Source organism: Oncorhynchus nerka, linkage group LG20 (assembly GCF_034236695.1).
Source record: "Oncorhynchus nerka isolate Pitt River linkage group LG20, Oner_Uvic_2.0, whole genome shotgun sequence".
Lineage (NCBI taxonomy): Eukaryota > Metazoa > Chordata > Actinopteri > Salmoniformes > Salmonidae > Oncorhynchus > Oncorhynchus nerka.
The window spans coordinates 55,016,453-55,043,556 of record NC_088415.1 but is presented as its reverse complement, the minus strand read 5'-3'; the positions used below and the strand labels follow the sequence as shown (position 1 = coordinate 55,043,556).

Below are 27,104 nucleotides of genomic sequence, written 5' to 3'. Positions count from 1 at the left end.
TTAGGAGCATATACCCACTTGGGTGATTGAAAGATGAACTGAGGTCCACACTCCAGTCCAGTTGGTAGTGGTAATGCACCTTAAAGTTGGTTGCCAACCACCATATAAAGCCCAAAGAAGAAGTAGCCAGAAGTTGGAGAGATGCATCATAGCTCTGTCTATGAATTTGAGGGTGGTTACATTTCTCCAGCCCTATCATCAGCTTTTTACCGAAACAGGGGCGGGGACACGCCTTTGTTATTGTTTCTACTGCTGATTGTCACTTTAAAGTCCGAGGACCTTGTTCTTTTCAGAGGTAGACTGGCTCTGACAGCCAAATACTCCATCTAAACGTGTATTGATTCTCAATTTAGATACCGTTCTAGAAACATGAAGCCCTTTACTTTAATATTACATCAAAATAATTTGTCAAATGCAAAATATACACTACTGTACAGTGTTATAACCGGCTTCATCACAGTTGCAGCCGACAGTATATTTTTGGTGACAACACGCTTCTGGCGGCCTTCTTCCGTTACACAGGTGTTTGGAGCATGCTCGAGAGATAATTAGCACAGGTGGTCCCTCTGTCTTCCGTAAACGTGCTGTGACATGGAGATATGGCTGTGTGGGAACACTAACCCTGTAAAAGTGTGTATCAATTTTTAAAAAGATTTCTTGCTTATATGAAGGATACTAGAGGTCGACCGATTATGATTTTTCAAAGCCGCTACCGATTATTGGAGGACTTTAAAAGCCGACACCGATTAATCGGCCGATTTTTTTATTATTATTATTTATTGGAAATAATGACAATTACAACAATACTGAATGAACACTTATTTTAACTTAATATAATACATCAATAAAATCAATTTAGCCTCAAGTAAATAATGAAACGTGGTTTAAATAATGCAAAAACAAAGTGTTGGAGAAGAAAGTAAAAGTGCAACATGTGCTATGTAAGAAAGCTAACGTTTAAGTTCCTTGCTCAGAACATGAGAACATATGAAAGCTGGTGGTTCCTTTTAACATGAGTCTTCAATATTCCCAGGTAAGAAGTTTTAGGTTGTAGTTATTATAGGAATTATAGGACTATTTCCCTCTATACCATTTGTATTTCATTAACCTTTGACTATTGGATGTTCTTATAGGCACTTTAGTATTGCCAGTGTAACAGTATAGCTCCCGTCCCTCCCCTCGCTCTACCTGGGCTCAAAACAGGAACACATCGACAACAGCCACCCTCAAAGCATCGTTACCCATCGCTCCACAAAAGCGCAAGGGGAATAACTACTCCAAATCTAAAAACGGGTGACTTTTGTCACAGTATTAGCGCACACCCAGTTAACTAGCTAGCCATTTCACATTGGTTACACCAGCCATTAGGCTGATAGGCTTGAAGTCATAAACAGCGCAGTGCTTGCGAAGAGCTGCTGGCAAAACGCACGAAAGTGCTGTTTGAATGAATGATTACGGGCCTGCTGCTCAGTCAGACTGCTCTACCAAATCAGACTTAATTATAACATAACACACAGAAATACGAGCCTTTGGTCATTAATATGATCGAATCCGGAAACTATAATTTCGAAAACAAAACGTTTATTATTTCAGTGAAATACGGGTGGCATTGCCTGCTAAACTGGATTAGTAGTTATAACTAGTGATTATGATTGATTGTTTTTTATAAGATAAGTTTAATGCTAGCTAGCAATTTACCTTTGCTTCTACTGCATTCGCGTAACAGGCAGGCTACTCGTGGAGTGCAATGGTTAGAGTGTTGGACTAGTTAACTGTGCGGTTGCAAGATTGGATCCCCTAAACTGACAAGGTGAAAATCTGTCATTCTGCCCCTGAACAAGGCAGTTAACCCACAGTTCCTAGGCAATCATTAAAAATAAGAATGTGTTCTCAATTGACTTGCCTAGTTAAATAAAAGGTATAAAAATTAAAAAGACATTTTAAAAAATTATCGGAAATTGGCGCCCAAAAATATTTTGATTGTTATGAATACTTGAAATCGGCCATTCCGATTAATCGGTCGACCTCTAGTATGTACGTATATATATATATATATATGAGAGAGTACAGGGAACATAAGGTTGAATATATTATTATAGACCTGCTAGATCTACTGTCTCTATTATATTATGACAGACCAGCTAGATCTACTGTCTTTATTATATTACAACAGACCAGCTGTATCTACTGTCTCCATTTAACTTTGGCCATTGTTGTGGGCCTGCCCTCCCCTCAACAGCCTCAAATAGGCTATTTCATGTGGGGGTGGGGTGGGGTGGAGCGGCAGTCACGCATCTCGGCCATGCTCCCTCTAATCCACAATATGTGTGTATATACACACACAAATATAGGCTATGGGTCATACACATACATACAAACATAGGCTATGGGTCATACATACATACAAACATACCCCCACCCACAATGTATAGACAACGTGTACTTTACCCGTATAGCCAACGTGTACACATTTCATTACATTTTTATATGTTGCTACAAAAAAATGTAAAAGTCACAATATTTTATATTATTAATTTCAAACAATGGCATTAGCATGAGAAGAACTTACCAGTCCAAAATGATGTCCTCCTTTTGGGAATCAAAGCTATGCTAGCTAAATGAATCATCCTCCAACAATCTCTGTCTCACTTTCCCAATCAATTTCTTCCAAAATTGTGTGTACATCTGTATATCTAGACTTAGATTTAGCTTTCCCTGACTTAGTCGCCATACTGATTGATATATAAACAGCTGAAGATGCGCTTTACCAAAAAAGTGCTGTGCGCAACTTGCGTTGCTCCTTCCGGTATGAATTTTCAATGGTGAATGACCCTCTTTACGCCGGAGTTTACTACATAGGTTGGTCTTCCAACACATAACCATTACATATTGCCGTTTACCTCAGCTCATTGGCTATCGACCAAGCTAGATTTCAAGACGATCAGTAGTCAGTGGGTTAAAATACAGTCAATCAACGAAACCGCGGTCATATCATTGGCGCACAATGATGTCATTACTTGTTGTCTTCAAATCGGTTTCTTTCAGTCAATACGTCCCGCGAAATGACCCATCACATTTGGTTGTGTTACAAACAACCAGTTGATTGCAATGAAACCAAACATGACTGGAAAAGTCACGTTTAGTGTGTGTATTTACATCGAATGTGTCGTCGAAAATTGAATGAGACGGAATTCACGACACAAGCGGTTCACAAAATGTTTCGTGTTAGGCTGTAAAAATGGATTTTATCAAACAAAAGATCATTAATTGTGTAACAATGAGCATTGGGATTGCAAACAGAGGAAGATTGTCAAAAGGTAAACGATTTCTTTTATTGCAATTTGTGATTTTGTAACGCCTGTGCTGGTTGAAATAGTTTTTTTATGGGGCTCTGTCCTCAGATAATCACATCGTATTCTTTCGCAGTAAATCCTTTTTTAAATCTGACAACGCAGTTGGATTAGCAAGACTCTAGGCTTTCGAAACATGTGAGACACTTGTATTTGCATGAATGTTTAATATGACTATTTATGTAGCGATCACCGTATGTTGTCGAATTTAACCCCGCTGTTCTATCCTGCCAGTACATCGTAGAACCAGCCGGCTGTATGTTGATATTGTCGTCATTCAGCCACGACTCCGTGATGCATAGGATGTTAGTTTTCAATGTCCCTTTGGTAGTTTAATCTTCCCAATAACTCGTCCATTTTATTGTCCAAAGATTGCATGTTTGCGAGCAGAATTGAGGGGAGTGGGGGTTTATTCGATCGCTGCCTACTCCTCAGAAGGCAGCTCGCCCTCCGGCCTCTCTTTCTCCGCCACTTCACACAGATCACTGGGGTCGGGGCCTGTTCCTGAGGGAGCCGTATATCCTCCGCCTCGGGCTCGTGAGAGTCGTGAAAGAAGAAAAATTATTCTGCTAGTCCGTGGTGAGTAATCGCAGTCCTAATGTCTAGAAGTTATTTTCGGTCATAAGAGACCAGTAGTGGCAACATTATGTACAAAAATAGTAAAGAAGTTACAAACAACGCAGATAAACTGCCCGCCCGGGGGCATGTAAAACGTCTGCCTTCTGCTTCGGTGCCATTTTAATTTAGAATGGAAAATGTATGTGTTTATGCATTAGTGTATCTTACCGAATCGCATCGATTCGTTCTCTAATCAAACCGAATTGTTTCAAATGAAAATGGATCGTTCCTGTATCGTATTAGAGCCCATGTATAGAGTCAGATGCACATCCCTAGTTATCATCTCTGGGGAAAACCCACCCAACACAGTTTAATCTTGTCCGATGTTATTCCATTGAATTGCAGTCTGAAGACTCATTCTACTGTGTGTGGAGGCAGTGTCATTAGGGCAAGGCTGAGTGAATCCTTGTGTTGTCTGAAGAGACATTCTATGTGGAGTGGAGGGCATGGCTATGTGACTGGTGTTGTCATTTAGAGTGACTCAGTAGTGATGTTGACCAGAGAGAAAGAGCCAGCTACACTGCAAGGCTGAGTGGCCTTTGCTGGGGTGGCTAAAAGCAGAGTGGAGAGAGAGAGGGCTAGACTGAAATTGCCTCTACTGATCAGAGGTCAGTTCGGCATCCTCCCTCCCTCACGTGTCCCTGTTGTGTCCCTTTGCAGGCGCTACATGAAGCACAAGCGTGACGACAGTGCGGAAAAGCAGGATGAGGAGACGGTGGATGTGACGCCCATCATGATCTCTGTGTTTGTGGTCATGTGCTGCTCGATGCTCGTGCTGCTCTACTTCTTTTACGACCACCTGGGTACACACCGAGATATACACCTGTAGCTGTCGTTATCTCTACCTGTAGCGTTCTGTCTCTCTCTCTCTCTTTGTCTGTCTGTCCACCTCCCTCAGCCTTTCTTCATGTCTCTCTTTCTCTCTACCTGTTTTTGCAGTTGTCAGTTAAAAAATAGGTAATTAAATTATAATAAGCTAGTTGAAATACACTGCCCTTCCTTGCAGGGGTTAAAGTTTTCTGTCACAGAGAAAATGACTGGCATTGGTCAAACTCAGTTTAATACATGTACAAGATTGAATCCTCTTTCCCTAAAAGCATGATGGTCATGCCTTTTTTTTTTACATGAAAGGGGAGGTTAACTTCACCCCACAGACAATCAAGTTCTACATACCTTTTTTTGTTTGTTGCTTTAGCCACAGCCTCCTGTTCATTTCTCTGTGTGTGTGTATATAGTGTGTATGCTAATCCTCGCGCTCTCTGTCGATTTAGTGTATATCATTATTGGGATATTCTGTCTGGCCTCGTCTGTTGGCCTCTACAACTGTCTCTGGCCCTTTGTGAGGAGACTCCCCTTTGGCAAGTGCAGGGGAGAGACTTATCAAATAAACCTAACAAAGATCTGTTCATAATCACAGATTAAGGGGTACCCAATCAACCTAACAACACAAATCACAAGAAGAGTAGGCCTATTCAATCAACCAATCAAAAACACAAACTGAATCAATGCAAATAGTTTACTCTTCTCTAACTATTGTTGGTTTTTACTTTTTCCAACTTCTAATTTATTCCTGGTTTGTTGTGTGTGTATATAGGATCCCAGAGAACAACCTTCCCTACTGCCACAAGAGGCCTCAGGTCCGCATGCTGCTGCTGTCAGCCTTCTGCATCGGAGTCAGTGCTATCTGGGGCGTGTTCCGCAACGAAGACCAGTGAGTTTCTGTGGGCGTGTGATCAAATCAAATCGAACTTTGTTACATGCGCCGAATACAACAAGTGTTGACCTTACCGTGAAATGCTTATTACAAGACCTTAACCAACAGTGCAGTTCAAGTACAGTTTTTACAATGTTTTTTTTTTACAAGAACAATATTTACCAAATAAATAAAAAAACATCTAAAAAGTAACACAATAAAATAACAATAACGAGACTATATACGGGGTACCAGTAACGAGTCAGTGTGCAGGGGTACAGGTTAGTTGAGGTAATTTATACATGTAGGTAGCTGTAAAGTGGCTATGCATAGATAATAAACAGCGAGTAGCAGCAGTTTACAAAACAAATGAAGGGGCGTCAATGTAAATAGTCCAGTGGCCATTTGATTAATTGTTTGTCAGTCTTATGGCTTAGGGGTAGAAGCTGTTAAGGAGCCTTTTGGTCCTAGACTTGGCGCTTGTCGTGCGTTTGCAGAGATAACAGTCCATGACTTGGGTGACTGGAGTCCATGACAATTTATGGGCTTTCCTCTGACATATTATATAGGTCCTGGATGACAGGAAGCTTGGCCCCAGTGATGTACTGGGCCATACGCACTACCCTCTGTAGCGCCTTACGGTCAGATGGCGAGCAGTTGCCATACCATGCGGTGATGCAACCGGTCAGGATGCTCTTGATGGTGCAGCTGTATAACTTTTTGAGGATCTGGGGACCCATGCCAAATCTTTTCAGCATGCTGAGGGGGAAAAGGCGTTGTCGTGTCCTCTTCACGGCTGTCTTGATGTGTTTGGACCATGCTAGTTTGTTGGTGATGTGGACACCAAGGAACTTTTAAACTCTCTACCCGCACCACTACAGCCCTGTTGATGTTAATGGGGGCCTGTTCGGCCCTCCTTTTCCTGTAGTCCACAATCAGCTCCTTTGTCTTGCTCACATTGAGGAAGAGGTTGTCGTCCTGGCGCCACACTGCCAGTTCGCTGACCTCCATATAGGCTCTCATCGTTGTCAGTGGTCAGGCCTACCACTGTTGTGTAGTTAGCAAACTCAATGATGGTGATGATTGGTCACGCAGTCGTTGGAGAACAGGGAGTACAGGACAGGACTAAGTACACACCCCGGGGGGGCCCCAGTGTTGAGGATCAGCGTGGCAGACATGTTGTTACCTACCCTCACCACCTGGGGGCGGAAGTCCAGGATCCAGTTAGAGGGAGAGGTTTAGTCCCAGGGTCCTTAGCTTAGTCATGAGCTTTGTGGGTACTATGGTGTTGAACGCTGAGCTGTAGTCATTGAAAAGCATTCTCACATAGGTGTTCCTTTTGTACAGGTGGGAGAGGGCAGTGTGGAGTGCGATTGAGATTGCGTCATCTGTGTATCTGTTGAGGCGATATGTGAATTGGAGTGGGTCTAGGGTTTCCGGGAGGATGCTGTTGATGTGAGCCATGACCAGCCTTTCAAAGCACTTCATGCTACCGCCATGAGTGCCACGGGGAGGTAATCATTTAGGCAGGTTACCTTCACTTCCTTGGGCACAGGGACTATGCTGGTCTGTTAGAAACATGTAGGTTTTACAGACTCGGTCAGGGAGAGTTTGAAAATGTCAGTGAAGACACTTGCCAGTTGGTCCACGTATGCTTTGAGTACACGTCCTGGTAATCCGTTTGGACCCGTGGCTTTGAATGTGGACCTGTTTAAAGGGTCTTTCTCACATCGTCTACAGAGTTTCAGATATCCTGGTTAGAGGATTCCCGGATTTCCTGCTTATTCTCTCCTTATTCCGGGAATCTTCCAGCCGTCTCACTGGTTAACTATGCTAGAGGGATGAGTAACATTGCCTGAGACCTGAAGACTGGCTTCAGCCTTTTGCTCCCAGATATAATGAATGCATATGCTTCAGGTGGTTTCAAGCTCAGTAGGCTAATATAGTCTTCTTGAGGTGTTTGTGTCAGGGTTTCCGTTTAAAAAAATATATATATAATAATAATTGAACCTTTATTTAACTAGGCAAGTCAGTTAAGAACACAATCTTATTTACAATGACGGCCTACCGCAAATGGCCTCATGCGGGGACTGGGGCCTGGCATTAAACATTTAGAATACATACAATATAGATATGACAAAACACATCACAACAAGATAGATAACACTACATAAAGAGAGACTTAAGACGACAACACAGCATGGTAGCAACATAACAACATGGTAGCAGCACAAAACATGGTACAAACGTTATTGGGCACAGACAACAGCACAAAGGGAAAGAAGGTAGAGACAACAATACATCACACAAAACAGCCATAGGTGTCATTAAGAGTGTCCATGATTGAGTCTTTGAATGAAGAGATTCAGATAACTGTCCAGTTTGAGTGTTTGTTGCAGCTCATTCCAGTCGCTAGCTGCAGCAAACTGAAAAGAGGAGCGACCCAGTGATGTATGTGCTTTGGGGACCTTTAGCAGAATGTGACTGGCAGAACAGCTGTATGTGGAGGATGAGGGCTGCAGTAGATATCTCAGATAGGGGGGAGTGAGTCCTAAGAGGGTTTTATAAATAAGCATCAACCAGTGGGTCTTGTGACGGGTATACAGAGATGACCAGTTTACAGAGGAGTATAGAGTGCAGTGATGTATCCTATAAGGAGCATTGGTGGCAAATCTGATGGCTGAATGGTAAACATCTAGCCGCTCAAGAGCACTCTTACCTGCCAATCTATAAATGATGTCGCCATAATCTAGCATGGGTAGGATGGTAATCTGAATCAGGGTTAGTTTGGCAGCTGGGGTGAAAGAGGAGTGATTACAATAGAGGAAACCAAGTCTAGATTGAACTTTAGCCTTCAGCTTTGATATGTGCTGAGAGAAGGACATTTAAATGTACGTCAGATGGCAACAAGATCATATTGTACAGCAATTTCATCGGGTAACATGAATACAAAGCTGGTGAGAGGTGGTTAGAATAGGATGGGAGGCCAAAAGTATGTGTAACCAATCGAGAGGCAGAGTCCCAAGTGTGGGGGAAAAACATAGTCGGTCCCACGGTTGGGTAAAGAGAGTTTGTAGTCAACAAGGTATGCAGGAGTCATGAGGCAAATAGCAAAACGTACAAGAAAAAAATGACATGTATAACGACTTGGCCATTGTAAGTTCAGAGTTACTCGCCCCAACAGTGTGTGAGTGCTTCAGGTGACCAAAAGCTCGGGAGAGACAGGGGAGTGTGGTGGGGGTACCTGTACCAGACGGGGAGACAACCAGGGCAGACGGTGAACAGATCGCCAGGTGGAATCCAAGCAGCAGTGCAACAGTAGTAGGTGACACACCCACTTGGGTGAAGCTTTTATTTCTGGAGGCAGATTTCTTGTAGAAAATGCCAGTGGATGATCTTTGAACGGCTGGTGGGGGCTTCAAAGGATGCTTCAAAGACTCCTGCCACTTGTGGGGCCCAAAGGTCTCAACACTCAACACTTTTACTTCACACCTTTAGTGCTCATTGAATTTGCATCTGGTCTGTCCTTGCAAGCCTGGGAGCCTTAACTCAGCATTCAGTCTCCATTTAAAATAAAATATATCATTGTAATGTACTTTCTTTTTTTCTTGGCTTTCAAAATAGCATCAGACCAAACACTACTCACTCAGTTCCAGGTTGGATGGTGTCCTCAGATCTGCTGTTTGTTTGCCAGAGCACCCTCTGTATAGCTTGGAAAAATAACATTGGAAGCAGTAATCTCGCTGGTTAATTTTGGTCAAAATTAGGTTGTAGGTTTGGAGTTTTGATCTGGAGCGAAGGCCATGCTGTGGGGGGGTAGCATCCTGCATATGTACCTGTTGAAAAATCCAAGTTTATCTAACTCAAAATCTATCCTTTTGTATAAAAAAAAATAATAATAATAAAAATATGAGTGCTCACATACAACTGTGTCTCTCTTTCTGAGGGGGGTGTGCAATCTCCATTGGGAGAATGTGTCGGGGCATTTTAACTTACCAGACATTTGAGATGTTTACCGGACCCATATGCATTGGCTGCGTAACCTGATTAGGGCGTCCTCCCATGGTGCTCAGAATGACATATATCACATTTAGATTATGGGAATTCATCTTAACAGAACATGCAACTCAAGGATGCAATGGCGTGGCCTTTACCGAATTCCGATGTGGACTTTGAAAACAGCAAGATGAGTAATGAACTGCAAAATCACTAGTCTATGTCAATCTACTATCCCCCAGAGTAGAAAAGTTGACCTTCTGTGCGAGGATTGCCTATTCCAAACAAACTCCGGGACAGTTGTAGAATGATAGATCCTAAATTCAAACAACCAGTACATATATATATATATTTTTTAAAGCAATAAGACTGATGCAACAGATCAGAACATTTAGCCTTTAACATTTTAAACTTGTATTTATACGCATTGTAAACACAGCAGTAGGCTATGCGCAAATGTTAGGTTCATAATGCAATTACTTGAAATCTCTGATTTGGAGATGACGGCCTAATACAAAAAAATGGATTCTCGGATATTGCATTTTCCTTTACGCAGTGTGCACTGAACTGACATGCAAGATTATTGCTGACACTGATGTTCAGATGAAGGGAATGAAATAGTCTACAACGCGCACCAACGCTGTGCTCAACTCAAACATTGGTGTGTAGCCTACTGTAGCTGCTGGCTGAAATTCAAAGCCTTTACTTTATCACACCGAATGGAACTTTCCAGTTCCACTATTTTTGCCATGTTATGAAAACTAAATCAGACAACCCCAAAAAGGCCAGAACTGGCACTGGTTGCATGTGTGGGTATGTAGACACGCTAGCCATTGCAGATCCTCATGATAAATTCAATTTTTTTGTGTCCCCCATCAAACTTGCCCATCCTTGATCTATACTAATGTTCTTTGATTGAGATTACCAGTTTGATCCAGTACCGGTGCAATGTCAGTTTAGACAACGTACACAGTAAAAGCATAGTTTGCAGATGTAAAATGTAAAGCTGTATGAGCATGTATAGCCTATTACACTGAAACAAATATGTCATTGCCTAGTTGAGTCGACATAACTAAACATTTTATGGCAGCAGAGTAACGTGAAAATATAACTTGGGAAATCAAGTTATGTTATTAACTAGACCTAATATGAGACTGTTCCTTTGGAAAGAAGTGACATCCCAGCTGGTGTGGGTCTAACTATATAAAACACATACTAAAAGGATCCTATAAATTATTTATCTAAAAGCACAGACGGACTCTTTCATGATTTTATTTGAATGAATATAACATGTTTATGATTTTGTTGGGCAAAAACACATTACCAGTTGTAAATAGATTGTTAAAATGAAAGTGAGGAGCCATCAACAGACAAAGCATTTCACAAATCAATTGGGAGAAAAATATTGTAAAATGTCTCTGTACCTTCTAAATACAGACCACATTTTCACATAGAAAGTATGCAATTATGTCCCTATTTATTCCACCTGGCCTGAGACAACATTAAACTTGTATGTGGATCCAAGGGGTATCGGGGTACAACATGTTGAGACACTGGACTCTCTCCTATGTGAGTTCTCTGATGTGACTTCATACTGGAGCGCCGGGTGAAGCATTTCCCACACTGTGTGCACTCGTAGGGCTTCTCCCCGCTGTGGACCACAGCATGTCTGATCAGGTTCCACTGCTTGGTGAAACTCCTGCCACACTGTTCGCAGGTGTGCGGTTTCTCTCTGAAACGCCTCTCAGTGGTGCCGCCCGACCTCCACTGAGTCCTCATTCTCTTCACCATGTTAAAACTACTGCGACTCAGGCTGTATCCAGAGAAGGTGGAGGTGGTGGCCATGTTTGACCCTGTCATGCACTCACTCATTCTCACTGTTGCTTCTGAAGCCCTTTGCTGATGCTGCCTTGGCTGTAAAGCTAAACTATTTCCATCATTATTTGAGTTCAGCGTCTCACTGCTCTGTTCTTCTGGCATCTGTTGTCTAGTCTCATCAGCCAATGTCCTGACATGTCTTTTCATGTGTGCTGCTGCACTGAACATGTTAGCATGTGGTTTCCCTCTAGAATGAACCGATGGCCCTACACCATCTGTCATAGTAGGCAGGGATGGCAGCCCACAATGAGATGGGAAAAAAGAGATATTCTGAGAGTACTCTTCTGAGGCATGAAATGAGAACATTTGGTGGCCATCTGGGTCAGTATCTCTGCCTGGATCCACAGAGGTCCACAGCTGCCCATCAGTCTCATCCATGACAAACTGGTCAGGTCCTGTAAGGGACGTGGTCTGATCCAGCTCCTCCTCTTTCTCATCCTTCACCATCACTAGATCTTGTGAGTCCTCATCTGGCCGGTGCTGCTCTGTGCTGAAAACGTCTGTAGATGTGAGCTGGGGTGTGCCTGGTTCCTCTGGACCATCAGAATTGGGGTAATGTTCCACTGAGTCTTCAGGAGATATGTTGGGTTGTGTGATGAAGTCCACATCACAATGCCGTTGCTCAAAGGATGGTGGTTGCCCAGGCTTGGAACCAGACTCTAAAGATTTAAGATAAAATAAACATTACACGACTGCTTTAGAACTGACTGTGAGTGTACGTGCCCTAGGTTTAGCCGAAATGACGCCAATGAACACGCATACCACCACACCCACACAGTCTTCCATAGACAGACAGAGCAGTACCCCTTATGGTCGCACCCACCCTCTCCAGTGATCCTGAGCTCTTCCTGAGGGTCAGTCTTCCACACATCCTCTGCCGTCTCCTCATCTTTGATCAGTATTGGTTCAGTCTCTGCTCTCTGCTCCACATCTGTAGGCTGTAACAGGGGACTGAGGTTATCACTCTGGACACACCATATTTAACACTTTCATACTCATGAATAAAACAAAAGGAGTAAAATCTCCTGAAAATCCAATAACAGAATTGATGCAAGAGGTCAGGTCTCTGTAATTGTAAAAGGTGATGTATCACACCTGGGGTTGAGAGTCCTCTCCATCTCTCCACTGTGAGTTACTCCTCTGCTTGTTCAAAACAATCTTGACTGGATATGAAGATCTTGCTGATGCCATGGGGTAAAAAACTGGAAAATAATTGTATTGAGTCGTATTAAAACATAGTAAAACATTTGGGTTTTGTACATGCAATCAATTTATCATGAATAACACATTACCTTTTCTCCTGACTCGCGTCTTCTTCAGCTCGCCCTCCATCATTTGACACTTCCTTTTCAGTACATCAATATCTCGCTGGCTTTGGGTCATTTCCAAACGTATAACTGCACAGCTATCATCAACTCGTTTGTTTATTTCTGCTACAGCTGCTTTAGCCAATACCTCCATAATAGATACCAACTGCGCCTGGAAATTGCAGCTGGCCATCTTGTCCAGTCCAAATGACAGAATTTGTATTCTCTGCGCTAAGTAAAGTCTCCAATTTCCGAGCTAATATGCAACAAACAATCAGTAAATGTTGACAAATTGCAACAATATTGCGTGTGAGATGCGTGCGCAATTGCAATCGCGCTTCCCTTCAACACGTGACATAAATATGTACTACCGTAAATACAAGACTGCAACAGCCCTTCAAAATTGGTATAATTATCACCGGCCTTGCCTGGCAGGTAAAAACGAGGTTCTGTTCTAGTCTGCATGTAGAGTGCAACTAGATGAATGTAAACTTAAAATAAACGTAATTGAATTATATATTTCAAGTAACTATTGCTTACTACATTAACTATAGCTGATTAACATTAAGAGGTTATTCTCTTAGGGTTTTTAAGGCACACATATATACACACTGAGTGCACGAAACATTAGGATGCCTGCTCTTTCCATGTAATAGCCTACATCTGGATTGTCTAAGACCCCTTATTGATGCCACCTGTTTAATCCACTTCAATCAATGTAGATGAAGGGGAGGAGACTAGTTAAAGAAGGATTTTTAAGCCTTGAGACATGGATTATGTATGTGTGCCATTCAGAGGGTGAATGGGCAAGAAAAAGTGCCTTTGAACAAGGTATGGTTTTAGGTGCCAGGTGCACTGGTTTTGAGTGTGTAAAGAACTGCAAAGCTGCTGGGTTTTTCACGCTCAACCGTTTCCCGTGTGTATCACGAATGAGCCACCACCCAAAGGATATCAAGCATTGGAGTCAATAAATCAAATCGGCCAGCATCCCTTTGGAATGCTTTTGACACCTTGTAGAGTCCACGCCCCGACGAATTGAGGCTGTTCTGAGGGCAAAAGGGGGGGGGGTGCAACTCAATATTAGGAAGGTGTTCCTAATGTTTTGTATACTCAATGTAGTGGTATTAGATATAAAGTGTATGCATATCAGATAGTGTATAAGAAGATAGCGAGTAGTTGATTGAGCAACATGAGAGACTATGCATAAAAGTACAGTAGTACTGATATGTCTGTGAGAGTAAGTGAATTATGATTGTATGTGTGTGTGTATGGAGCTATGTGCATACAATGACTGTGTGTACACTGTGTGTACACTAACTGGGTGGTTGTTCTCTACAGGAGAGGAAGTAGAGCTGACTTCATCACCCACACCAGTTCACTGGAGCAGTGCAGGTTCACCTCCAAGACTAGAACAGGACCCACACAAACACACCTGTAGAGCGAGATACGGAGAGATAAAGTGTAAGCGTTCATGCATTGTTGTGACGACTCATCCATTCTTGATTAAATGATTTGTATATGTGGAAGTTGAAGTTGAAGAGTTAGAATGACATGCACCTTGATGTTTGCCCCACATTTTGACAGTTCTGTCATGGGACGCCACGATGATTGTGCCGTTTGTGAATTGCAGTACACTGATCCTGTCACTGTGTGCCGAGGGAGAATCCATCCAAATCGTCATCATTGAGAGAAGAAAATCAGTTTCATCAGAGAAAAAGAGAGACATGCTCCAGGAGTTGACATTGGGTGGCTGGTTGAATCACATGTTTCCCTTGGAATCTCTCTCCACACACACCCAACTCTGGAGACACGACACAGATTAACGATGCAGTTAATACATTATTCATATAACAACTTGTTTACAGATGATTCACAAGATCAAAATGTGTATGTGAGTGTCATTGTACTGCAGTGCAGCAACCTCCCTCCACAGTCAATGCAGATATCCAGCCACTTTTTCCCTCACTAGTCCCGTCCATTTCTATCTCAATGTCACCACATGATGACAGGTCAGTCTTTGGGCCCATGGCATTCTAGGGAAGGCAGATATTACCATTCATCAATGGCCGAAATGCCAGAGGGGCTGGTCCATTTTTTGTGCAGTGGGCATATAAGGGGTCCCTAAGAGGCTAACCTCTTAAGGATCTGCCACTATTTTTCAATTTTCGCCTAAAATGACATAACCAAATCCAACTGCCTGTTGCTCCTGAAGCAAGGATATGCATATTCTTGGTACCAGTTGAAAGGAAACACTTTGAAGTTGTGGAAATGTGAAAGGAATGTAAGAGAATATAACACAATAGATCTGGTAAAAGATCATGCAAAGAAAATAAAAAAACTTTATTTTGTATTTTTTTGTACCACCATTTAGAAATGCAAGAGAAAGGCCATAATGTATTATTCCAGCCCAGGTGCAATTTAGATTTTGGCCAACTGATGGCAGCAGTGTATGTGCACATTTTTAGAGTGATCCAATGAACCATTTCATTTCTGTTCAAAATTTTGTATCAAGACTGCCCAAATGTGCCTAATTTGTTTATTAATAACTTTTCATGTTCAAAATTGTGCACTCTCCTCAAACAATAGCATGGTATTATTTCACTGTAATAGTAAATTGGGCTGTGCAGTTATATTAACAAGAATGTAAGCTTTCTGCCCATATCAGATATGTCTATGTCCTGGGAAATCTTGTTACTTACAACCTCATGCTAATTGCATTAGACTGCATTAGCTCAACAGTCCCGTGGAAGGACACCGATCCCGAAGAGGTTTTAACATGCCAGTGCAGTTTTTATTTGATTGGGCTCCATTTAGGTTAGGCTATTTGATCTGAGAAACGTGCATGATTTAAAAAGTGTCCGTCTCATTACATTGTCATTAATTTTCTCTCCAGCCTGGAGGTTACATAAAAGTTCACATACTCTTTAAGCTATATCTCCTATGCCGCAGCATTGCGTCTCTCCAACAGCACTCTGGAGACACATGCTGTGAATAGACAACACAAATATTTTGCTCCCCTGCCTTTGACAAAGTGGGCACTGCTTATCAAAGGAATGCATTAGCACTCACCTGAAAAGCCCATATGCCACTGGTTGAAAGAAATTGTCATTGTTTTTGGGCAGAGTTATGTGAGGTTTTACGTGTTGTTGGAGATGCGTCTTGGTCAGTTTAGCTCGGAAAATGCTGCCCTCGTCTATCTGCCTCAAAAGGCGGCCGCCTAATCCTACCTAATGGGCGGGCCGGCCCTGGACAAACAACACATGGTACACACACATTATTACTTGGTACAACAGATCTAGACTAATAAACACTGACTTGAAATGTACATAACTGATTAAATTGCAGTTCGAAGGATGACACACAAATTCTTGGGATGTTGGCCAATGATTAAAAAAGCACTTGACTGCTAGGCGAGCAGAAAGGACAGGTTGTGCTTGGTGGCTTCTTGGTGAGTTTACCAGCAACATACCAGACAATTATTTTCCCAAAAGCTGCAACACCTGCCACCCCCCTTGAGGCCCCCACACATGTATATTTTTTTTATTTGAGGCCCCAATTATTATGGAGATCATGATCATTTTGCTCACAAAAAAAACTAGTTAGTAACAAACATCTGCCTGTTTTATAAATGGTAGGTCTACCACATGGATGGGCATTCATAAAAGTCCATTGCAGGCCTTACACTGTAAGCTACACCCCCCAGTAAGACGTCTATATTTGGTTCAGATTTGGTCCGGTCTGGACTTGATTTGGTACAAACATACACTATATATACAAAAGTATGTGGACGCCCCTTAAAATGAGTGGATTTGCCTATTTCAGTCATACCCATTGCTGACAGGTGTAAAAAATCTAGCACACCGCCATCCAGTCTCCATAGACAAACATTGGCAGTATAATGGCCTTACTGAAGAGATCAGTGACTTTCATTGGACTCTGGAGCAGTGGAAACATGTTCTCTGAAATTATGTATCAGGCATCTGGCATTCAGAGACGAATCTGGGTTTGGCGGATGCTAGAACGCTACCTGCCCCAATGCATAGTGCCAAATGTAAAGTTTAGTGGAGGAGAAATAATGGTCTGGTGCTGTTTTTCATGGTTCGGGCTATGCCCCTTAGTTCCAGTGAAAGGAAATCTTAAAGCTACAGCATACAATGACATTAGATGATTCTGTACTTCAAACTTTGTGGAAGGGTCTTTCCTGTTTCAGCATGACAATGTCCCCGTGCACAAAACGAGGTCAATACAGAAATGGTTTGTTGAGATCGGTGTGGAAGAACTTGATTGGCCTGCACAGAGACTCAACCCCATGGAACACCTTTGGGATGAATTGGAAAGCCGACTGCAAGCCAGACCTAACTTTCCAACATCAGTGCCCGACCTCACTAATGCTCATGGCTGAATGGAAGCAAGTCCCCGCAGCAATGTTCCAACATCTAGTGGAAAGCCTTCCCAGAAGAGTGGAGGCTGTTATAGCAGCAAAGGGGTATTAATGCCCATGATTTTGGAATGAGATGTTGGACAAGCAGGTGTCCAGATAGTTCTGATTGTGTAGTGTAGATGTCTATAAATGACGTCTTTTCAACTTTAATTCAGAACAGAAAATACACCAGATTTCAACACTTGGAAAATACATCTTATCAATGTCTGGAAAATGTGTATTTTCAACATCTGGAAAATGTATTTGACCTTTCATTCAGAACCTAAAATGAACCTAACTTCAACATCTGGAAAATCTGGAAAATGTATTTCAAATACATTTTCCAGATGTTAAAATGAACATTTTAACATTCTGAATGAAAATGGTCAAATACTTTCCAGATGTTGAAGTTAACCATTTTAGGTTCTGAATGAAAGGTCAAATACATTTTCCAGATGTTGAAAATACACATTTTCCAGACATTGATAAGATGTATTTTCCAATTTTGTTGAAATCTGGTGTATTTTCTGTTCTGAATTAAAGTTGAAAAGACGTCATTTATAGACATCTACACTATGACACAATCAGAACTATCTGGACACCTGCTTGTCCAACATCTCATTCCAAAATCATGGGCATTAATACCCATAACAGCCTCCAATTCTTCTGGGAAGGCTTTCCAACTGATGTTGGAACATTGCTGTACTTCTCCATTCAGCCATGAGCATTAGTGAGGTCTACTGATGTTGGGAAGTTAGGTCTGGCAGAACCTAAAATGAACCTAACTTCAACATCTGGAAAATGTATTTGACCTTTCATTCAGAACCTAAAATGAACCTAACTTCAATGTCTGGAAATACGTATTTAATTTTTTTTTTTTTTATCTTTAAAAAAAACATATTTTGTTTATTGGGACTCTTCTAGTTTTGCAGGGGTATAGTAGGGCAAAACATTTTTTGTCTCACCTATGACCGGGCCTTTGTGTGCATGTGCTTTTTTCATCATTGCCACCGACCCAATAATTCTTATGTCAACCTTCCAACTGCAATTGAATCAGTTATGTACATCTCAAGTCAGTATTTATCAGTCTAGATTTGGTGTACCACATAATAATGTGTGTGCGCCTGCTTGTGCTTTCCTTAATTTCCCTATCAGCATCAACAAGGACACAGGTTACATTTCTATCCTCACAGGTTCCCAGCAGGATAGAGTCGTCGTACAGGTGCATCACTGGGGAAGGCACTGAGTATGTAGACACCTTCAACAGACTACGGACAAAAGGATCACAGTCTTCATAAATATATACACTCCTTTCTTGAAACATTTACATCTTAACAGTATCTTAACTTTATATATATTATAGACATATTTGCGCAGTGGTGAACCTATAGGCCTTCAGTGTGTGACAGGTTAGTATAGTGGTGAACCTATAGGTCTTCAGTGTGTGACAGGTTAGTAGAGTGGTGAACCTATAGGTCTTCAGTGGTGAACCTATAGGTCTTCAGTGTGTGACAGGTTAGTACAGTGGGGAACCTATAGGTCTTCAGTGGTGAACCTATAGGTCTTCAGTGTGTGACAGGTTAGTACAGTGGGGAACCTATAGGTCTTCAGTGGTGAACCTATAGGTCTTCAGTGTGTGACAGGTTAGTAGAGTGGTGAACCTATAGGTCTTCAGTGTGTGACAGGTTAGTAGAGTGGTGAACCTATAGGTCTTCAGTGTGTGACAGGTTAGTACAGTGGGGAACCTATAGGTCTTCAGTGGTGAACATATAGGTCTTCAGTGTGTGACAGGTTAGTAGAGAGGTGAACCTATAGGTCTTCAGTGTGTGACAGGTTAGTACAGTGGGGAACCTATAGGTCTTCAGTGGTGAACCTATAGGTCTTCAGTGTGTGACAGGTTAGTAGAGTGGTGAACCTATAGGTCTTCAGTGTGTGACAGGTTAGTAGAGTGGTGAACCTATAGGTCTTCAGTGTGTGACAGGTTAGTATAGTGGTGAACCTATAGGTCTTCAGTGTGTGACAGGTTAGTATAGTGGTGAACCTATAGGTCTTCAGTGTGTGACAGGTTAGTATAGTGGTGAACCTATAGGTCTTCAGTGTGTGACAGGTTAGTAGAGTGGTGAACCTATAGGTCTTCAGTGTGTGACAGGTTAGTATAGTGGTGAACCTATAGGTCTTCAGTGTGTGACAGGTTAGTATAGTGGTGAACCTATAGGTCTTCAGTGTGTGACAGGTTAGTATAGTGGTGAACCTATAGGTCTTCAGTGTGTGACAGGTTAGTACAGTGGTGAACCTATAGGTCTTCAGTGTGACAGGTTAGTATAGTGTTGAACCTATAGGTCTTCAGTGTGTGACAGATTAGTATAGTGGTGAACCTATAGGCCTTCAGTGTGTGACAGGTTAGTACAGTGGGGAACCTATAGGTCTTCAGTGTGTGACAGGTTAGTACAGTGGTGAACCTATAGGTCTTCAGTGGTGAACCTATAGGTCTTCAGTGGTGAACCTATAGGTCTTCAGTGTGTGACAGGTTAGTATAGTGGTGAACCTATAGGTCTTCAGTGTGTGACAGGTTAGTATAGTGGTGAACCTATAGGTCTTCAGTAGTGAACCTATAGGCCTTCAGTGTGTGACAGGTTAGTACAGTGGTGAACCTATAGGTCTTCAGTGTGTGACAGGTTAGTAGAGTGGTGAACCTATAGGTCTTCAGTGTGTGACAGGTTAGTAGAGTGGTGAACCTATAGGTCTTCAGTGTGTGACAGGTTAGTATAGTGGTGAACCTATAGGTCTTCAGTGTGTGACAGGTTAGTATAGTGGTGAACCTATAGGTCTTCAGTGTGTGACAGGTTAGTATAGTGGTGAACCTATAGGTCTTCAGTGTGTGACAGGTTAGTACAGTGGTGAACCTATAGGTCTTCAGTGTGACAGGTTAGTATAGTGTTGAACCTATAGGTCTTCAGTGTGTGACAGATTAGTATAGTGGTGAACCTATAGGTCTTCAGTGTGTGACAGGTTAGTACAGTGGTGAACCTATAGGTCTTCAGTGGTGAACCTATAGGTCTTCAGTGGTGAACCTATAGGTCTTCAGTGTGTGACAGGTTAGTAGAGTGGTGAACCTATAGGTCTTCAGTGTGTGACAGGTTAGTACAGTGGGGAACCTATAGGTCTTCAGTAGTGAACCTATAGGCCTTCAGTATGTGACAGGCTAGTACAGTGGTGAACCTATAGGTCTTCAGTGTGTGACAGGATAGTACAGTGCTGAACCTATAGGTCTTCAGTGTGTGACAGGTTAGTATAGTGGTGAACCTATAGGTCTTCAGTGTGTGACAGGTTAGTATAGTGGTGAACCTATAGGTCTTCAGTAGTGAACCTATAGGCCTTCAGTGTGTGACAGGTTAGTACAGTGGTGAACCTATAGGTCTTCAGTGTGTGACAGGTTAGTACAGTGGTGAACCTATAGGTCTTCAGTGTGTGACAGGTTAGTACAGTGGGGAAGCTATAGGTCTTCAGTAGTGAACCTATAGGCCTTCAGTATGTGACAGGTTAGTACAGTGGTGAACCTATAGGTCTTCAGTGTGTGACAGGTTAGTATAGTGGTGAACCTATAGGTCTTCAGTGTGTGACAGGTTAGTACAGTGGTGAACCTATAGGTCTTCAGTGTGTGACAGGTTAGTACAGTGCTGAACCTATAGGTCTTCAGTGTGTGACAGGTTAGTATAGTGGTGAACCTATAGGTCTTCAGTGTGTGACAGGTTAGTACTGTGGTAAACCTATAGGTCTTCAGTATGTGACAGGTTAGTAGAGTGGTGAACCTATAGGTCTTCAGTGTGTGACAGGTTAGTAGAGTGGTGAACCTATAGGTCTTCAGTGTGTGACAGGTTAGTACAGTGGGGAACCTATAGGTCTTCAGTGGTGAACCTATAGGTCTTCAGTGTGTGACAGGTTAGTAGAGTGGTGAACCTATAGGTCTTCAGTGGTGAACCTATAGGTCTTCAGTGTGTGACAGGTTAGTAGAGTGGTGAACCTATAGGTCTTCAGTGTGTGACAGGTTAGTAGAGTGGTGAACCTATAGGTCTTCAGTGTGTGACAGGTTAGTATAGTGGTGAACCTATAGGTCTTCAGTAGTGAACCTATAGGCCTTCAGTGTGTGACAGGTTAGTACAGTGGTGAACCTATAGGTCTTCAGTGTGTGACAGGTTAGTAGAGTGGTGAACCTATAGGTCTTCAGTGTGTGACAGGTTAGTAGAGTGGTGAACCTATAGGTCTTCAGTGTGTGACAGGTTAGTATAGTGGTGAACCTATAGGACTTCAGTGTGTGACAGGTTAGTATAGTGGTGAACCTATAGGTCTTCAGTGTGTGACAGGTTAGTATAGTGGTGAACCTATAGGTCTTCAGTGTGTGACAGGTTAGTACAGTGGTGAACCTATAGGTCTTCAGTGGTGAACCTATAGGTCTTCAGTGTGTGACAGGTTAGTACAGTGGGGAACCTATAGGTCTTCAGTAGTGAACCTATAGGCCTTCAGTATGTGACAGGTTAGTATAGTGGTGAACCTATAGGTCTTCAGTGTGTGACAGGTTAGTATAGTGGTGAACCTATAGGTCTTCAGTGTGTGACAGGTTAGTACTGTGGTAAACCTATAGGTCTTCAGTTGTGAACCTATAGGCCTTCAGTGTGTGACAGGTTAGTACAGTGGTGAACCTATAGGTCTTCAGTGTGTGACAGGTTAGTACAGTGGGGAACCTATAGGTCTTCAGTAGTGAACCTATAGGCCTTCAGTATGTGACAGGTTAGTACAGTGGTGAACCTATAGGTCTTCAGTGTGTGACAGGTTAGTATAGTGGTGAACCTATAGGTCTTCAGTGTGTGACAGGTTAGTACAGTGGTGAACCTATAGGTCTTCAGTGTGTGACAGGTTAGTACAGTGCTGAACCTATAGGTCTTCAGTGTGTGACAGGTTAGTACTGTGGTAAACCTATAGGTCTTCAGTAGTGAACCTATAGGCCTTCAGTGTGTGACAGGTTAGTACAGTGGTGAACCTATAGGTCTTCAGTGTGTGACAGGTTAGTATAGTGGTGAACCTATAGGTCTTCAGTGTGTGACAGGTTAGTATAGTGGTGAACCTATAGGTCTTCAGTGTGTGACAGGTTAGTATAGTGGTGAACCTATAGGTCTTCAGTGTGTGACAGGTTAGTACTGTGGTAAACCTATAGGTCTTCAGTAGTGAACCTATAGGCCTTCAGTGTGTGACAGGTTAGTACAGTGGTGAACCTATAGGCCTTCAGTGTGTGACAGGTTAGTACAGTGGTGAACCTATAGGTCTTCAGTGTGTGACAGGTTTGTGATTCTGAAAGGACAGCAACCGTAATACCAATATCATCTGCAGGAATATCACCTGCAGACAGCAAGAGAGTCCAGCTCTCAGCTGGTTTTGGCATGGAGTAGGTCATAGAAGAATGACATCGGTAGCCGGTAGGGTTGGAAAGACGTTTCAACTTAGTTAGCATTGACTAGTAAATATCCTAAGGCAACAATGGGTATGCAAAAAAGTTTAGTCCGAAGTGTTAGTTAGCAGGCTATTTGAGATGTGCAATTGTTATCATGCACTGTTTGCATCAGGGGTGTATGCATGAATGGGCCTGGGTGGACACAGAGCCACCCACTGGGGAGCCAGGCCCAGACAGGCCCACCCACTGGGGAGCCAGGCCCAGACAGGCCCACCCACTGGGGAGCCAGGCCCAGACAGGCCCACCCACTGGGGAGCCAGGCCCAGACAGGCCCACCCACTGGGAGCCAGGCCCAGACAGGCCCACCCACTGGGGAGCCAGGCCCAGACAGGCCCACCCACTGGGGAGCCAGGCCCAGACAGGCCCACCCACTGGGGAGCCAGGCCCAGACAGGCCCACCCACTGGGGAGCCAGGCCCAGACAGGCCCACCCACTGGGGAGCCAGGCCCAGACAGGCCCACCCAATCAGATTGATGTGGTTTAAGAATTGTTGTGGACTTAGATCATCAAATGTGTGTTTTTTTTCTATTCAAAAAAGTGTGATTTTGAGAGTGAAAAGGTGAAAAATATTTAGGAAAGCGTTTCAAAAACCATAGAGAAACATAGGATTTTTCACACAGGGTGTGTTTACTTCGCTGGGCAGGCCATTTGGGAACTTTCTGACAAAATTAGACTATACCACCTTCTTCAGTCACCACTACAACACTGCATAGAGCCAATGGAAAGACAGCAGTCACACACAGCATGATATTAAAGGATAAGCAGTCCATAACTCAGACATAATAAGCCAGTAGGTCCCAGTCATAAGAATACAAAAACACAACCATTAAGGATTTCCCAATCAAAATGTACAACTATTACTTCCCATTGAAAAAAACATTTCACGCAAAGTAACCGGTGACCTTAAGTTTACAGTGGAACTGACAGCGTTTGAACTACTTTGTCTGTTTCATATCTGCAATCATATCAGTCAATATTTGAATATATAAATATCTAAAACAAAAATCCAGAAAATCACATTGTATGATTTTTAAGTAATTAATTTGCATCCTGGATTTTTGTTTTTGGATTCCGTCTCTCACAGTTGAAGTGTACCTATGATAAATTACAGACCTCTACATACTTTGTAAGTAGGAAAACCTGCAAAATCGGCAGTGTATCAAATACTTGTTCTCCCCACTGTATGCATCTGTTGGTCATAGATAGCTTAAAAAAGGTAGGGCCATGGATCAGAAAACCAGTCAGTATCTGGTGTGACCACCATTTGCCTCATGCAGCGCAACACATCTCCTTCACATAGAGTTGATCAGGCTGTTGATTGTGGCCTGTGGAATGTTGTCCCACTCCTCTTCAATGCCTGTGCGAAGTTATTGGATATTGGCGGGAGCTGGAACACACTGTCCTACACGTTGATCCAGGGCATCCCAAAAAAGCTCAATGAGTGACGTGTCTGGTGAGAATGCAGGCCATGGAAGAACTGGGACATTTTCAGCTTCCAGGAACTACGTACAGATCCTTGCGACATGGGGCCGTGCATTATCATGCTGAAACATGAGGTGATGGCAGCGGATGAATGGCACAACAATGGGCCTCAGGATTTCATCACGGTATCTCTGTGTGTTCAAATTGCCATCAATAAAATGCTATTTTGTTTGTTGTCCGTAGCTTATGCCTGCTCATACCATAACCCCACCATGGTGCACTCTGTTCACAATGTTGACATCAGCAAACCACTCGTCCACACGACGCCATACACTCTGTCTGCCATCTGCCCAGTACTGTTGAAACCGGGATTCATCCATAAAGAGAACACAGTTTCATCAGCTGTCATCAGCCGCCCGGGTGGTTAGTCTCAGACGATCCTGCATGTGAAGAAGTCGAATGTAAAGGTCCTGGGCTGGCGTGGTTAAACATGGTCTGCATTTCTGAGGCCGGTTGGACATACTGCCAAATTCTCTAAACAACGTTGGAGGCGGCTTATGGTAGAGAAATCAACATAAAATTCTCTGAAACAGCTCTAGTGGTCATTCCTGCAGTCAGCATGCCAATTGCACACTCCCTCAAAACTTGAGACATCTTTGGCATTGTGTTGTGTGACAAAGCTGCACATTTTAGAATGAGCTTTTGTTGTCCCCAGCACAAGGTGCACATGTGTAATGATCATGCTGCTTAATCAGCTTTTTGATATGACACATCTGCCAGGTGGAAGGTTTGCCTTGGCAAAGGAGAAATGCTCACTAACAGCGAGGTAAACAAATGTCGGTTCAAAATGTGAAAGCTTTTTATGCGCATGGAACATTTTCTGGGATCTTTCATTTCATCTAGCTAACATTAGCCACCTAGCTAGAATTTGTAACATATGTTTTGCAAATTCTAAACTTAAAGTACAGTTTTGCAAATTCGTTACATATTCTACGTTTGTGTTCCTAGCTCCAACAGGGCAGTACTATCTAACAATACACAACAATACACACAAATATAAAAAGTAAAATAATTGAATTAAGAAATATTGAAATATTAGGACGATCAATGTTGGAGTCCAGAGTATAAATAAATGTGCATACAGTGCCTTCGGAAAGTATTCAGACCCATTAACTTTTTCAACATTTTGTTATGTTACAGCATTATTCTCAAATTGATTCAAAAAGAATTCCGATCTACACACAATACACCATAATGACAAAGCAACATTAAAAAAAAAGTTTTTTGTTCATTTATAAAAAAAATAATAAACGGAAATATTACATTTACATAAGTATTCAGACCCTTTACTCGATACTTTGTTGAAGCGCCTCTGGCAGCGATTACAGCCTTGTGTCTTCTTGGGTATGACACTACAAGCTTGGCATACCTGTATTTGGGAAGTTTCTCCCATTCTTCTCTGCAGATCCTCTCAAGCTCTGTCATGTTGGATGGGGAGCATCGCTGCACAGCTATTTTCAGGTCTCTCCAGAGATGTTTGATCGGGGTCAAGTCCGGGCTCTGGCTCGGCCTCCAAAGGACATTTTTGTCCTGAAGCCACTCCTGCGGTAGATGGTAACTCATTAAACAACTTCTTCCCTGGTGCCTCAAATTCCTAATGAGTTAATTGTTACATGATTAATTTAATCGCTAACAATTAAACATAGTTGATTCGATAAATAACAGTCATCACATTAATGATATTCACGTCATGACACATTTAGAACCCCCGTGCTCCTCAATGAATTCACTACAGCTTCGCAGCATCTGTGGAACTGAGGCAGACAAGATTATAATATTCTATAGAACTGACAGGGAGGAAAAACTGTAGGCTGATATTTAACAAATTCAAGTATAACATATTCTAACAGACTGAGGGAACATGGGACTTACTCTCCTGACAGCTTGTAGCCAGGTGGTCCAACAGGTCACACACAGCCAAACACCTTCTCATTGTTCCCTCCTTTTCTCCGGAGTCTCCGCATCTCTTCTTTTCTCCTGCCTCAACCTCTCACATTCAGCCCTGTTGTCAACTCTCTATGTGTGTCTGTGATTTTTAGTTTCTGTATGAATTGGTCAATGGTAACGTGACCATGAGGATTTCATAAACATTTACAAAGTGCCGTTAATATTCTACACTGTGTTGTTTTCTTCATTGCATTTTGTGCTTTATTGTTTCGCTCAGTGACATGCATATCTTTACTTTGCTATACTAAGCTATGTTGTAACCCATTCTGCTGTGTCATGTTTGTGGCACTCTGAAAAGTAAAATCGTCTGAATATGGGTACACCAACAAAACACTTAATGTGATCCCTTAAAATCAAACTATGCACCGTGCACAATCTACAGCATGCATCACTCTCTTCACTTTCCCCCAATGTCTTTTTTCACAAAATAAACAGGCCAAACTCTTCACCCCAGCACTCTCTCTGTGCCATGGTCTGGGGACACTTCAAATTCAATCAAGCCTAGTCTTCCTATGTTGATGAACACCCTGACATCCCAAACCATGGCTCTGGCTGTTCTGTGACCGAGAGAACCTCTCTTCCCTGCCGCTCGTAGCTCTCTCACTGCAGCAGAAGTCAATTTAACTGTACTTTCTGACTGCAGGCCTGTGGTAGAACATAAAGCCTCTTGAACCTGACCCCTACCATCCCACATCTAACACACTGTCACTCTTCTCCAGTTTCGGGGTGACTTAGAGGTAAAAACAAGAATAAGAAAGAGTAAGAGAGTTAAGACTGTTCCTACCTTCACTCTGCACAGGCACAACCAAGCAGCAGCAAGCAATGACGCAAGAAACCACTAAACTTCCCCTGTTGACTTCCTGAGTCTCTCCTTTTCTCTCACATTCTCTTTCTGTACATCTCCACCATT

General features: G+C 42.6%; 2 protein-coding genes across 5 annotated transcripts in view; one reads left to right on the top strand and one right to left on the bottom strand.

The window, feature by feature from the left end:
• The window catches only part of LOC115102817 (uncharacterized), a 16,410-nt gene extending 1,218 nt beyond the window's left edge, over positions 1–15,192 (top strand). The window contains exons 2-6 of one of the 4 annotated variants that reach the window (XM_029623137.2): positions 3,832–3,929; positions 4,629–4,771; positions 5,563–5,679; positions 14,181–14,303; positions 14,427–15,192. In XM_029623137.2, the coding sequence (XP_029478997.1) occupies positions 4,636–4,771; positions 5,563–5,679; positions 14,181–14,303; positions 14,427–14,665 (615 nt within the window). In that variant the 5' untranslated portion in view covers positions 3,832–3,929; positions 4,629–4,635 and the 3' untranslated portion in view covers positions 14,666–15,192. Of the gene's footprint in view, positions 1–647; positions 3,930–4,628; positions 4,772–5,562; positions 5,680–14,180; positions 14,304–14,426 lie in introns of those variants that run through there. The other 3 variants (XM_065005608.1, XM_029623136.2, XM_029623135.2) reach the window with 3 other exon arrangements.
• Positions 10,914–27,104, bottom strand: LOC115102818 (zinc finger and SCAN domain-containing protein 2-like). The gene is made up of 7 exons (XM_065005606.1): positions 25,617–27,104; positions 14,400–14,488; positions 14,161–14,274; positions 12,828–13,888; positions 12,631–12,737; positions 12,359–12,473; positions 10,914–12,194 (listed from the first exon to the last, which is right to left on the bottom strand). Exons 4-7 carry the CDS (start codon positions 13,033–13,035, stop codon positions 11,131–11,133), a joined length of 1,494 nt encoding a protein of 497 aa, XP_064861678.1. The 5' UTR covers positions 13,036–13,888; positions 14,161–14,274; positions 14,400–14,488; positions 25,617–27,104; the 3' UTR covers positions 10,914–11,130.

Excerpts from the sequence above, each read along its gene's own strand:
- LOC115102818 (XM_065005606.1), bottom strand. The coding sequence starts at position 13,035 with ATGGCCAGCTGCAATTTCCAGGCGCAGTTGGTATCTATTATGGAGGTA. Across the intron at positions 12,738-12,827 it reads GACGCGAGTCAGGAGAAAAG|TTTTTTACCCCATGGCATCA; the intron begins GTAATGTGTTAT and ends ATTATTTTCCAG. Across the intron at positions 12,195-12,358 it reads GCTCAGGATCACTGGAGAGG|AGTCTGGTTCCAAGCCTGGG; the intron begins GTGGGTGCGACC and ends TTAAATCTTTAG.